The following is a 12361-nucleotide window of genomic DNA, read 5'->3' as shown; positions in this document are numbered from 1 at the left end:
ACTGTGGTTTTGAGCATCCCTCAGAAGGTGACTGGCAGTTTTGGGTTGTTTAAAGGTCAAAATAAATTGCACATAATACCCACTTAAAAATTACAGCTAGACACATTAAATTGGGACCTTTACCTTGATAGAAACCCTAAATTTTTCCCTTAATTTTTATCACAATGTGGTTGATGTGGTTATAAAATAATCAGTGTTTTTGAAATTTTCGCTCACTAACAGTTCAGTTGCTATTTGTTTTATTTACAGTTCAACATGAATGTATTCCTCAAGCTATCCTGGGCATGGACATTCTGTGTCAGGCCAAGTCTGGTATGGGAAAGACAGCAGTATTTGTACTGGCCACCTTACAGCAGATAGAACCCGTTGATGGTCAGGTGAGTTGGTTGTTGAGCTTTTTACAAGCTTATCTTTCAAACTGAGTCTTCATGAGTCATTATACCTCCTCTTTATGACCATATACTGTCTAGGAAGGTGATGTTTGCAAGGGCATGATTCTGTTTTGTAAAATTGGAGAATTTTTTTGTAGCTGTCAGATGTTCAAAATACCTTGAGTCTAGTACTCGGACCTGAGACCTTTTTCATTAAAGAAACTCTATGGAAATGAGAAACTTTAGTGTTTGGGAAAACAAAATGGATCCATGTGTGAAGAGCTTTCGGAGAGAGTGAAATTTGGTGACACGAACAACAAAACTTCTCACACAGTTGATTCCGTATTTTATCATATCAGAGCTTTTTGATGAGTTTGTTAAGAAGACATGTCACCTATAAAGGTAGACCCTGTTTGCTCTTTGTGAGAACGACAGGAATGCTTGGTTTATCTTATTCAGCATCAGATTAATTGATTGCCAAGTTCTCTGTCTGCGCCATTTGTTGGAAAGGCACTTCTGACAGGCTTGCCCACAATAATTGGAACCAAAATATAAATGGGCATGTTGGTGTGGAATTTAGTGACTATTGACTATGACTATTTACTATGATTTTCAGAGTAATACCACTCTTTTATTCTTCTAATTATTTTTTGGTATGTTAAGCACAACAACAGCGTGTTGTTTAATTTTGCTGTTTGAAATCTTTCATTATAATTAGGTTTTATGAAGAAACTACAATATTATGATGATTGCCAAAACATTAACACTTTCAAACATTACTGAAATACTCCTGAAGTATTGGTAAAAAGTCCATAAAGTCTTTTAGAAAATCAGTGAAATCCTGGATCAGTAAAACATTTAATGGCGTTCCAAAAGCAGACACACTACATAAAGCCTAAAAAGTTAATAAAACTAATGTCCTCATTCCCTGTATGCCAGGTGTCTGTCCTTGTGATGTGCCACACACGAGAATTGGCCTTCCAGATAAGCAAAGAGTACGAGCGCTTTTCCAAGTACATGCCCAGTGTCAAGGTGTCAGTGTTCTTTGGTGGCCTAGCCATCAAGAAGGATGAGGAAGTCCTGAAGAAGAACTGCCCTCACATCGTCGTGGGAACTCCAGGACGTACACTGGCCCTCATCCGCAACAAGACCCTCAGTGTGAAGAACATAAAACATTTTGTGCTTGACGAGTGTGATAAGATGCTGGAGCAGCTGGGTGAGTGAGAGCAACAGAAGGAAGGGGAGTGGTGGTGGTGGTGGGGGCATCCAGTAGAATCAGATGTTCTGTAATTTCATATCCGCCTTGTGGTTGTATCTCATCTGCTCATCTGTTAGCTGAAATAGGAAACCAAGTTATAGAGCTGTCATGAGCATTTAATCTGAAAATTGGTTGTCTCACTGTCATCTAATAGTAAATGTAACTAATATGCATTTTTAAAATTTAAACATTAGCTTAAAAAAATTTGAGTAAAGTAATTTTCTTTTTCCTCCATACAAAGAAGAATGAAGATGCAAATTTGGAATTTTTTTGTTTTTTTACCACAGACATGAGGTGTGATGTCCAGGAAATCTTCAGGCTGACACCCCATGAGAAGCAAGTTATGATGTTCAGTGCAACGCTAAGCAAGGAGATTCGCCCTGTTTGCCGCAAGTTCATGCAGGATGTGAGTTATCATTGAGATTCAGTAATGTTTCATATTGAACCCACGGTACTCGATTCAGCTATATGTAATGTATGAGAAAATATAAATATCTTAAATAAGACCAATTTTTTTGTTGATGAAAATTGATACATCACTTTGATATAGCCAAATAGAAGAAATAGTCGCTGGCATTGGTAGTGTTTCTACAACAGGAATATTGATTCAATCATCCGATTGATCAGACATGTTTAAACGGCAGACAAAAATTCAACAAATGCTGATAATTCCCAAGTAAGTAAGCTATCCTGAAACTTCATTCTTGCTGTGTTGCATAAGTTGACAATTCAGTGTTTTGCTGGGACCAGTGAGGTGGCTGTAAATAGTTCCTCCTTTTTATGCATGTCACTACAAACATTAATTATAGTCAGTGGCGGCATAAAAGTTAGAGAAGTGACCTTGTGACTGAAAGGTTGCCCATTTGATTCCTGGAAAGTGAAAGAGCAATTCATTACCACCTATGAGGCGCCTTTGAACAAGGCCTTTACCTCCAGGGGAGTTGCTGATGGCCTCCCTGAAAAAGAGAGCACGGCTCTCTGCCACATCTCCCTGGGTCTAGAAATGTATTCACTGGGGTTATGGCTGTTTTAGCACATAGCAAAGCTGAATATCTTTTAATTGATAAATACATTATATTTATTGTTTCATCTATGTCCTTCTATTACCATTATGAAGATCCTCTCATGTATTCTTGTGTGTAATCAACAAATTAGATAGTTTAGGTAGTTCAGTGTTGATAGTGAAACCCCTCGTAGCTTTGCCCACTTGTGGCTGTCAGTGTCATAAGTGGCCATATCAGAGGGGGAAAGTGATCCTCCTTGGCAGATTTAGCTTGGTCAGGACAGTCACTCCTCCTGACTCTGCTGCAGTCCAGGAGAACAGGTTCAATGAGCCACCAGACACCGTTCATTTGGTTCAAGTTCAGAAAATTGTATTGAGTTCTCATATGTAGATCTCAGGAAAACATGAATCATGGGGAATTTCAGGTAGAAGTTTTCTGACTTCTCTGATCAAATTTTCCTCTCACTTTATGGTCCTTACCACTTCTTTCATGTGTATGCTACAAGATTTCTTCTTGTGTGTGTGTTTGACTTCTCTAACTTGCTCTGCAGCCGATGGAAGTGTTTGTGGATGACGAGACCAAGCTGACGCTCCACGGCTTACAGCAGTATTATTGCAAGTTGAAGGACAGTGAGAAGAACCGAAAGCTGTTCGACCTGCTTGATGTGCTTGAGTTCAACCAGGTACAGTGTACAATCGTTACAGATGATGAGTTAGGATCAGTTATGTTCACATAAGTATACATATTAAGTATTTTTGGTTCCTTGTGAATGTACATTTGCAGCCCTGGTCTTTCACCAATAATTTTAAAGTTTTGTCCCTTGTCCTCTAGGGGGAGATAGTTATGTTAATTCTGGTAATTCTCAGTAAAAATATGCAAGCTTCTTCTTTTGGTTCCTAGGTGGTGATCTTTGTGAAGTCGGTGCATCGCTGTGTGGCTCTGTCTCAGCTGCTGGTGGAGCAGAACTTCCCTGCTATTGCAATCCACAGGGGCATGGCACAGGAGGAGAGGTAGATTATTTCTCTGTGATTCTAGTCTTTTTTTCAGGCTTTGAATTTGACAGTAGCTTTGGTAGTTTCAGTATCTACAGCATGACAAAATGTAGAAAACAGCACATCATTGCACTGTAAGTTGTATTTAGGCTAGAGCCCCTGCTTAAAATCTTAACATGAAAAGTGTGTTGGACAACATCAGCATTGTCCTCAAGCTGAAATATGAAAGTGAATTAGCTAGTGAGGGTTTAAAACCAGTTTTGTGTGGAAAATGAGATTGTATTAGAGGTTGGCAGTTTATGTGCTTAGTCTCCTTCACCTTGGAATATTATCTTATTTCTTCTCCTGTTGTTGCTCATTCCTCCCCGCAGGTTATCCCGGTATCAGCAGTTTAAAGATTTCCAGCGGCGGATCTTGGTTGCAACCAACCTGTTTGGCCGAGGCATGGACATTGAGCGAGTCAACATCGTCTTCAACTACGACATGCCAGAGGATTCTGACACTTACCTTCACAGAGTCAGTCCAGCGATTGTTTAGTTTACTAAAAGAGCCTTGTTTTGAGCTCCAGACTTGTTTTGAGCTCCATCTTTTTTTCTCTGTATCTCAGGTGGCCCGTGCCGGCAGGTTTGGAACCAAAGGTCTGGCCGTCACCTTTGTGTCAGATGAGACAGATGCCAAGACCCTCAATGAGGTCCAAGATCGCTTTGAGGTCAACGTAGCAGAGCTACCAGAGGAAATTGATATTTCCTCCTACAGTAAGTTCTCTTGTCACTTACAGCTGTTTTACACTTGGCCTGAAGATACCCACTTTTTAGTGACCATATTTGTTGATATGTATGCTGATTATCTTCTAATCAATAAAAACATTATATCTATTATTTTATGAATGTCCCATTATTAGCATTGTTAAGGTCCTCTCATGTATTCTTGTGTGTAATCAACAAATGAGATAGTTAAGGTAGTTCGGTGCTTGTAGTGAAACCCCTCGTAGCTTTGCCCACTTGTGGCTGTCAGTGTCATAAGTGGCCATATCAGAGGGGGAAAGTGATCCTCCTCGGCGGTTTTAGCTTGGTCAGGACAGTCACTCCTCCTGGCTCTGCTGCAGTCCAGGAGAACAGGTTCAACGAGGCACAAGACACTGTTCATTTGTTAAATTTGGTGCAGAAAATTGTTGATTGTGTGGTGTTGTAGAGTATCCTGGTAAATAACAGGTTTTTTGAGTAACCCATGTATGTGTGTACATGCGTATGTCATCTCCTCGCTGTAAACATGGTGGATGCATTAAGGCTTTTTGCTCTTGTCACTGGGGGAGAAGACACTCAAGAGAAATGAAGCAGTGGCCACACAAAGCCAATCGTGGGTAGAAAAAGACAGGGATTCCAGAAATTGAAGACATGTCTGTACCTGGTTTACATTATCACAGGATACTAGTGTGCATGTCATCTCATACTAGTCACTCAATTTGGCTGTAAAATTCAGCTTAATCTGGTTTAAAAAAACAAAAACGTGCTGACACAAAGGCAGCACATTACTGTACATAAATACAACTGCTACAAAACTGCTACACCCCATTTGATAGGATACGTATGACTGTACATAGCCTATGTTTTCTCCCACATCTTAAAACCTTTGCTTTTTCTCTTTGCAGTTGAACAGTCCAGATGAGTCTGAAGTGTCTTTCCAGTGAAGATTGTGTGTGACCCTTTGTTATTGCTGTATTTTGGTGGAGGTAAAAAAAAAAACAAAAAAGCTCAACATTTTATTTTAAAGTCCCCCTCCCACCATATTTGTTGGCAAGTTCATATTGATAAAACATTTCTTTTTATTTTATCACATCCTTGCTGCTTGTTTTAGTGTTTTTCTTGTTAAAACCATGGATATATTGTTTTGGTTAAAGAAATAAACTTTTTATACCACATTGGATGATGTTGGATTTAATTTTGCACATGTATGTTAGATGTTACATTAAAGATAAAATGACACAAATGGTATCATATAAAATACATAGTCCGTGTTGTCACTTTTGACTGTAGGTAATTATTCTCACAAGCAGAGGGCGCTGTTATCATAGTTTGAAGACTCTGTCACTGTTTTCCCAAACAGTTGATGACTTCAGAACTGGCTGCCAAGTAGGATAATTTGAAACTGAACAAGTTGAGTTAAAATAAAACCACATGAAACTTGAGCCCAGCAGCCAGTTTTATCACGTGGATGGACCAACAAAAACTTGTGACAGCTACTGTGGTGTCTCAATCCATAGAAGTGGATAAATGTGACCATAATACAAACTTGGATCAAAATAAAGAAAATGCATTTAACAGAATACAGTGTGATCCAAAATGAACTCAAGAAAAACAGGTTTGTGTAAGACATATCTTTAAGCTGCATTAAATGCACAAACAAGAAATCAGATGTCTTTGGGAAATACGTTGGTGTTGGTCCAGTCCCTGTTGATGCTTGTTTCAGTTCCAGGTAGTGTTCCTTATCATTTAACAGTCTGTGTTACGTGGAAAGTGTCATTCATTGGTGTTTGTAAATTTAGATGGCTTGACATGTCAGCATGTCACAAAAAGCACAATTGGTGCAGTCTGTGTTTTTTCATGGCATGCTCAGTTTATATATTTTGAATAATCTGTCCTCAATTTGTAGTATACTCTAGGGTTTTCTACATAAAAGCGGCAAAAGTTACTCTCTTGCTGCTTGTCACTGAGTAGTTGCAATGCATTGTGGGGTATGTAGTCATTACCAGGCTATTGATGCAGGTATGGCGATCCTTGTGCACTGCTGCCAAAGTTATAGTTCAGTAAATTTCAGTGCTAAACAAAGTGCTTCGTTGCTCTTGTAGTGTTTCTCTTCTCAGGCTGATCTGAGGGTCTCAAAAAATATCCTCCACCCCTGAACCAGCAATCAGTGTAGAGTGGAGGAAGTCCAGGGGCACTTCAGGGCTCTAATTTTAGGTCCCACATCTGTTTGAACAGGAGCAGGGAAGTGTACAATCCTCTCCGGTCACACATATTACATTAAGGGTTGCCTTCATGATTGTGAACAAAACTGAGGCGGCCCTTCCTGCCTGCAGTCTTTGCAGTCAGGTGGGTGCCTGTGGTCTTCACTCACTTGGAGCCAGATGAGAAAAATGGCTCCTCGTCTTGAAGTGTCTTCCTTCATCAAGAAAGATGACCTCATCACATTGAAATTATAACAAAAAAAAAAAGACTCCTCAGTACTAGTCTATGAACTTGTGTGTGTCTCCGTACATCCAGTGCTGAGGAGGGAGGGCCACTTCATTGAGGTGGCCGCAGTCATGACTGCATTTACATGATTGGATAAACATGACCGACCTCTGGAAATGCTCTCCGTCCGGGCAGACAAAGGTCACAGGTAAAGTGCGGGTGCGGCGTGGGGAGCAGCACCGTTCATCTGCACACATACCGCAGTAGTTGGGCCGGTAGCGGCGGACACTCACGCATTCTGCGTAGGACAGGTGGATGGGCTCCTGGGCTTTCTGGGTTGGGGAGCACTTCCTCCCTGTCTGTGGTTAGATGATAAAAGCAAAAAGATGAGCGTCACAGAGTCGGGTGTTGTTCCTAATTGGCTTGAGTAGCGAAATTCACCAAAAAAGTCATATGAGGATTTTAATTGAAAAAAAACCCACTAATAAGCTTTGACTTTTATCTGCCCTGTCATTTTACATAACAACAGTCTTAAGCGGCTTTGCGCTCAAACTCATTAGTTTCACATTAAGAGAACCAGACTTCAACTTGTTGTGCCAAAACAGGGATTGAGAAAGAGGGATTATTTTTAGATTTAAGTGATTAATTTAAAGATTAAACATTTACTTAACATTTGAGTGTCCTCTGTTAAACACACTGACACCTGTTTTAGCACCAAAGCTTTTAACTCAGTAGAGCAGAGAAAAGAGTTCTTAGTGTGTGTCCAACATGGAGGATTAATATAGACACACCACTTCCCTGGACTCTGAGTACACAGACGGGGCCAAGCTATGGACAGTTGCTTGGCAGGAATGCCGGGGGTGGGGGACTATATTTAAAAAGGCGCCTGCCTGCCACCAAAACACCGCTGAGTAAATCAGCACTGCCCGGTTCCCACTGGATGTGAAGCTTCCCGAAAGTACCGCTAAGATAATCTCTGTTCTTAAGCTTGGGATAAAGATGGCTTTAGTACTAAGAGCATATTTACTCAGGGCCAGAACATCTATTTTTTTATTCTTTGCCGCACAGATTTGATGTTTTTGAGAGAGGGAAACATGCAAGCAGAGCAAAAATGAGCAGGTATTGTTTTTCCCTGTGTAGCTAGACATGGGTAGATAAGAGGTGAAATAATTCCATACTGATAAGTGTTATCACAAGGCATCCATGTTTTACTGGTTGAGATAAGTTGGTGTGCTAAGAAGGTTAACCTATGCTCTCTGTCTGCCTCTCTCTCCTTTAGTTCAAGTCAAGTTCAATCTACTTCACCTTGGCTGGGACGTTCAGGCCTTGGCATGGGCGTACGGTACAGACCCTCGTCTCTCTCTCCAGTTTACACTGAGGGTTCTTGTTGGTGATTCGAGAGGAAACACCCATCCCACAGCTGCGAGAGCACTGGGACCAGTCTGTGGTTTGCACTTGACACTTCTTTTCCTTCAGATGGTTCCACACTGAGGAGCATCGGAAACACGGAGTAGGGTGGTAGGCAGGGAGAACAAGAAAAAATAATACACAAAAGTTAAAGCAGTGGTTCCCAACCTGGTCACAAGATAAATCTGAAGGGCTGCAAGAGGATTAACAAGATGGAAAAAGAGAAAAAAAAACACCATTTAATCATTTCTTGTGATTACTGTTGTATTATTTGCATGGCAAAATCCCAGAATAAAGTGTTATGAACAACGAAACTCTTACATAAAGTAATCAAAGAAGATTCTGCCTTAAAACCTAGTGAAAATTAATTATTTGCATATTATTTCAGTGTCACAGAGAAATTTAGCAACTACCCAAACTAACAGGAATACGTGTGACAACCAGTTATAAAAAATACTAAAAATTGTCATCTCTCTCTCTCTCTCTCTCTCTCTCTCTCTCTCTCTCTCTCTCTCTCTCTCTCTCTCTCTCTCTCTCACCAGGCAGGTGTTTGTAGCCACGTTCACTCTCCCAGCCGCTGGACTTAACATCTGCTAGCTCGTTGGCCAGCGCGTTTTCAGGCTGGCGTTGAGCTGGATGGTGCTCAGGTCTGGGCAGGTGTTGCTGTGGTGGAGGCACCTGTGACAAGAGATAAGATGAGTCAGTGCGGTTTGTTGGGGAGTCATCTGTGCTGCAGCCATGTCTATCTTTTGTGTGTGTTTTTCACGGTGTTATCACCATGACACTCTGGTTATCTAAGGGGTTACTTCAGGGTGATGATTTAAAGCACCTAATGAACAATATCTTGTCTGTGTAAACAGTTACAGGGAAGATTTATAAAGAATTTTCCAAACTTCAAACAACTTCTAATAAGTCTTTCATCTGTCTTTATTCCACTGCCAAGAGAAAGCAGCTCAATGACTTGCCCTTGTTTCTAAAAAATTCCTCTCAAGTAATACTGAATTATAAAGTCCCCTGACAGGATGCCCATCTTCTTCGTCTTGTGTACTTATAATAATTAAACATGCTTTAGTGCAGCTGAAATGAATAAACGATCGACGTTAAGTTCTAAGCAAAAATGCATTTTTTGTAGTTTTTCTGGATTCTTTTGGCCAAATGAATAATAGATTAATTGAGAAAATAATCAGTTAGTTGCAGCCTTACTATATATAAATAAAAATGTCTCATTAAATGACTAACTGCTCCTTGTTTAGTGAAAATGTATTTTGTTTTGTTTTGTAGAAGTGTCTTTCATACTAATCACGTTTGTTTTCTATCAGGAGGATATCACAGCGGCAGGTGCTGAATTGCAAAAGGGAGACAGTAGTCATTACATCAAAAAACACACCTGATGCTTAGGTGGGAGGCGCCAGGTGCCCTTATGGCAATCCACACTGAAGCAGCACTGCCCAGGTATCCTGACTAGCCGTGGGTAGGGGCAGGATGGTGAAGCTGGTGGCAGCTTGTTGTTACAGAGAGGAGCGCAGCCAACAGCACCGTCAATGCAGGTACACTGGTGTTTACAGCCGGCACGGAAGCTCTCGCCATTTTGGTAGATCCTGCCATTGTACTCGCATGTGCGTCCCTCAGATTTAGCTGGGGAGACACACACATATTACTTAGCTGAAACAAAACACTTAATGTCTTCTAGTTAAGGGTACACAACCTGGCTGTGGTTATGCATAAACCAGAGAGCAACAAGGATATTCTGAGTACACTCTGTGGGTTGGAGATGCATCTCTTTGTACAGGACAGGACATGCTTTAAAAAGGGACCAATGATAGAGCTTCTGCTAACATCAGGTATGTTAAGAAGAATTCCCATATTATCTCATTTCAGCACCTGAAATGAAACCTGTTGAACAAAGTTTCTCTTGACTTCATCAAAACAAACACAATGACTTAACATCACAACAGCACACAAAATCAGACAGAGGACCACTAAGATCGAAAGGTCAGTGGAAATAAGGAGACAGGAAGTGTCAGACTCCTTGTCTCCTAAGCATGGAACCAGCTATACATAGTTTGTGGGACAGCACTGGCATGGTGCAGATGAGAAGTGTATTTTTAGCTCTGAAACCCCCTGTTGCTGTCATAAAACATCCACTACTCATTAAAATATCCCCTGTCCTGTTCCCGGATGCTCAGGATCACACATTCCTTGATCACCGTGTTGTGATGGTTTTGACTTTATGGGAAAGAGGCTCAATTAATATCCATTTCCATTTTCATGTGCATTGATGCACAGGCTTCATGACCCTCTAACTTTTATAACATATCCCATTCACTATATACCTCACAATATATGCAACATTTTTCCCATGCACGTTAGCACTATGCACAAGGAAGCCATTAGTAAATGAAATTCCTTCCCTGTCGGCATACATTGTTCCTTCCACCCTCACCTCGACAGATGCCCCAGGCCATGGTTACATCGTTGCCGTAATTACACTCCAGCCCTTTGTGGTGGTCACAAGGCCTCATGGGGCTGCAGTCCTGGTTGAGCTGTGCTGCACACACCTTGCAGCACCCACATCCATCTGGCACAGTGCTAACCCCTGGAGGGCAAACCAGGGGGTCTGCAGGGCACTCACACACCGCTGGGCAGCTAGCAGTCACCTGGAGGGATGAGGGGAGGAACAGAGAGGGAGGTCACATCTTCAGACAAGAACCAGATGATTAAGTACTATGAAGGGAAAGCATGTCAAAACTGGAGACAGTGAACTCTACAGCCTTGCTCATCAAACATCAACAGTTCCTTGAGCAATTTTAGACAGTACTTGATTGGAAGATTCACACACACACACACACACACACACACACACACACACACACACACGTACAGATAATAACTGTATGGCAACCAGAGAGCTTCAGTTGTCCGCAGGGGTGTTCAGTGCATCAGTTTCAACTTTTCTTCCAACATCAAAGTGTGTGGTAGAACTCTGGCACCATTATTTTTTGATTCTGTGTTATCTCTCAGGATCCCCAGGGTTTGTGGCTTATTTTGAACTCTTCCACAAAAGCACCGCGGTACGCCTCTACAGTAAGTCAAGTCACTGCTGGCCAGTCATCCCTGAGAGTCTAGACAGCTCGGGGTTTGTACCCAGTCCACTGCTGGCTCATGATTTGAGTCATCGCTTAGCACTGGAGCCAACTTGCTCCAGTCTGTAGGAATCAACATGTCACTGTGCTTAAAAAAGCAGACATGAGTCGACACGCAAATTAACAGGAAGGACAACCCGCTACAGAAGAACAGTATTTACATTATAAATAGGAGTGATAACTCCACTAACACTCCACTGATCAAACTTTTCATTTGATCTTTTTTTTTTTTTTTTTAGGCAGACAGAAATCTTCAGTAATTACCATCAGTCTGATGCTGATTTAGTGGAGAATATGTCTTTGAAGATGAAACCTGTCTGAAAGCTTTCTCTAAAAACATTAGAGTTTTGTTTACACCAGAGATGTTTGTGCTGTTCATGCCATGGAGGTCAAAGTTTAATCACATTTATACTCGTACCTAAATTATCCATAACAAATGACAGACCAAACTAATCTTAAGACTGTTGGCTCACACACAGCTACATGAGCCTCTGTCAGCCAGGAGAGAAACACTTACCTGTGTGATGACAGCTGTTGTCAGTACAGTCAGGTAGATCAGAGTTGCCATGATTAACTGATGAAAAGCTTCAGCAAAATACAAATAAATAAAAAATAGTATCTTTAAGCTACACTCCACTGAATGATTGTTAGTATTAAGTAGTTTCACGCTGAGTTTCTGCCTCTTGTCGGACCTTGGTCCTTGTCTTTCTACCGGGATAAACTCTGTGTTAACTTTTTATACCAGTTATGAGCCTCCCTGAGACCCCGCCCCCATCCATACCTCTAACCAATCGGCGTGCAGGCAACGTCGCAGACATTCCAAGCGGGCGTGGCTTTACCACGGGGGTGGTTTGCTGATTGGTGGGCGTGTTTTGGAATGAATGCAGCCATTCATAAAAATTGCAGGACTGCTCTGTATTTATTTTATGGGTTAAAAATTAAAATGTAACAGCCGCTTTCAAGTCACACTTAGGCACATTCCTGCTTTTGTGGCCACCACTCTTCTAACACTAAGT

General features: G+C 41.3%; 2 protein-coding genes across 2 annotated transcripts; one reads left to right on the top strand and one right to left on the bottom strand.

The window, feature by feature from the left end:
- The first annotated feature begins 6 nt into the window (after positions 1-6).
- Positions 7-5543, top strand: LOC111659763 (ATP-dependent RNA helicase DDX39A). The gene is made up of 9 exons (XM_023412792.1): positions 7-27; positions 250-377; positions 1311-1587; positions 1917-2035; positions 3184-3315; positions 3534-3643; positions 3997-4141; positions 4233-4380; positions 5274-5543. Exons 2-9 carry the CDS (start codon positions 285-287, stop codon positions 5288-5290), a joined length of 1041 nt encoding a protein of 346 aa, XP_023268560.1. The 5' UTR covers positions 7-27; positions 250-284; the 3' UTR covers positions 5291-5543.
- LOC111659762 (CCN family member 1-like) lies at positions 5372-12044 on the bottom strand. Its single transcript, XM_023412791.2, has 6 exons — positions 11863-12044; positions 10646-10859; positions 9590-9837; positions 8742-8880; positions 8101-8282; positions 5372-7154 (listed from the first exon to the last, which is right to left on the bottom strand). Exons 1-6 carry the CDS (start codon positions 11911-11913, stop codon positions 6849-6851), a joined length of 1140 nt encoding a protein of 379 aa, XP_023268559.1. The 5' UTR covers positions 11914-12044; the 3' UTR covers positions 5372-6848.
- Positions 12045-12361: the final 317 nt, after the last annotated feature.

The sequence above is a fragment of the Seriola lalandi genome, unplaced genomic scaffold, assembly GCF_002814215.2.
Source record: "Seriola lalandi dorsalis isolate HSWRI2012SDOR001 ecotype SW California unplaced genomic scaffold, Sedor1 jcf7180002054487, whole genome shotgun sequence".
Taxonomy (NCBI): domain Eukaryota; kingdom Metazoa; phylum Chordata; class Actinopteri; order Carangiformes; family Carangidae; genus Seriola; species Seriola lalandi.
This window is presented reverse-complemented; position numbering and strand designations above follow the sequence as displayed.

What these genes read in the sequence shown, in the direction of transcription:
- LOC111659762 (XM_023412791.2), bottom strand. Translation starts at nt 11,913, where the DNA reads ATGGCAACTCTGATCTACCTGACTGTACTGACAACAGCTGTCATCACA. An exon ending in GGCCTGGGGCATCTGTCGAG is followed by an intron (nt 9,838 to 10,645) that starts GTGAGGGTGGAA and finishes GTGTCTCCCCAG; the next exon opens with CTAAATCTGAGGGACGCACA. An exon ending in GCCTGAACGTCCCAGCCAAG is followed by an intron (nt 7,155 to 8,100) that starts GTGAAGTAGATT and finishes ATCTAACCACAG; the next exon opens with ACAGGGAGGAAGTGCTCCCC.
- LOC111659763 (XM_023412792.1), top strand. Translation starts at nt 285, where the DNA reads ATGGACATTCTGTGTCAGGCCAAGTCTGGTATGGGAAAGACAGCAGTA. An exon ending in TAGAACCCGTTGATGGTCAG is followed by an intron (nt 378 to 1,310) that starts GTGAGTTGGTTG and finishes CCTGTATGCCAG; the next exon opens with GTGTCTGTCCTTGTGATGTG. An exon ending in GCCGCAAGTTCATGCAGGAT is followed by an intron (nt 2,036 to 3,183) that starts GTGAGTTATCAT and finishes CTTGCTCTGCAG; the next exon opens with CCGATGGAAGTGTTTGTGGA.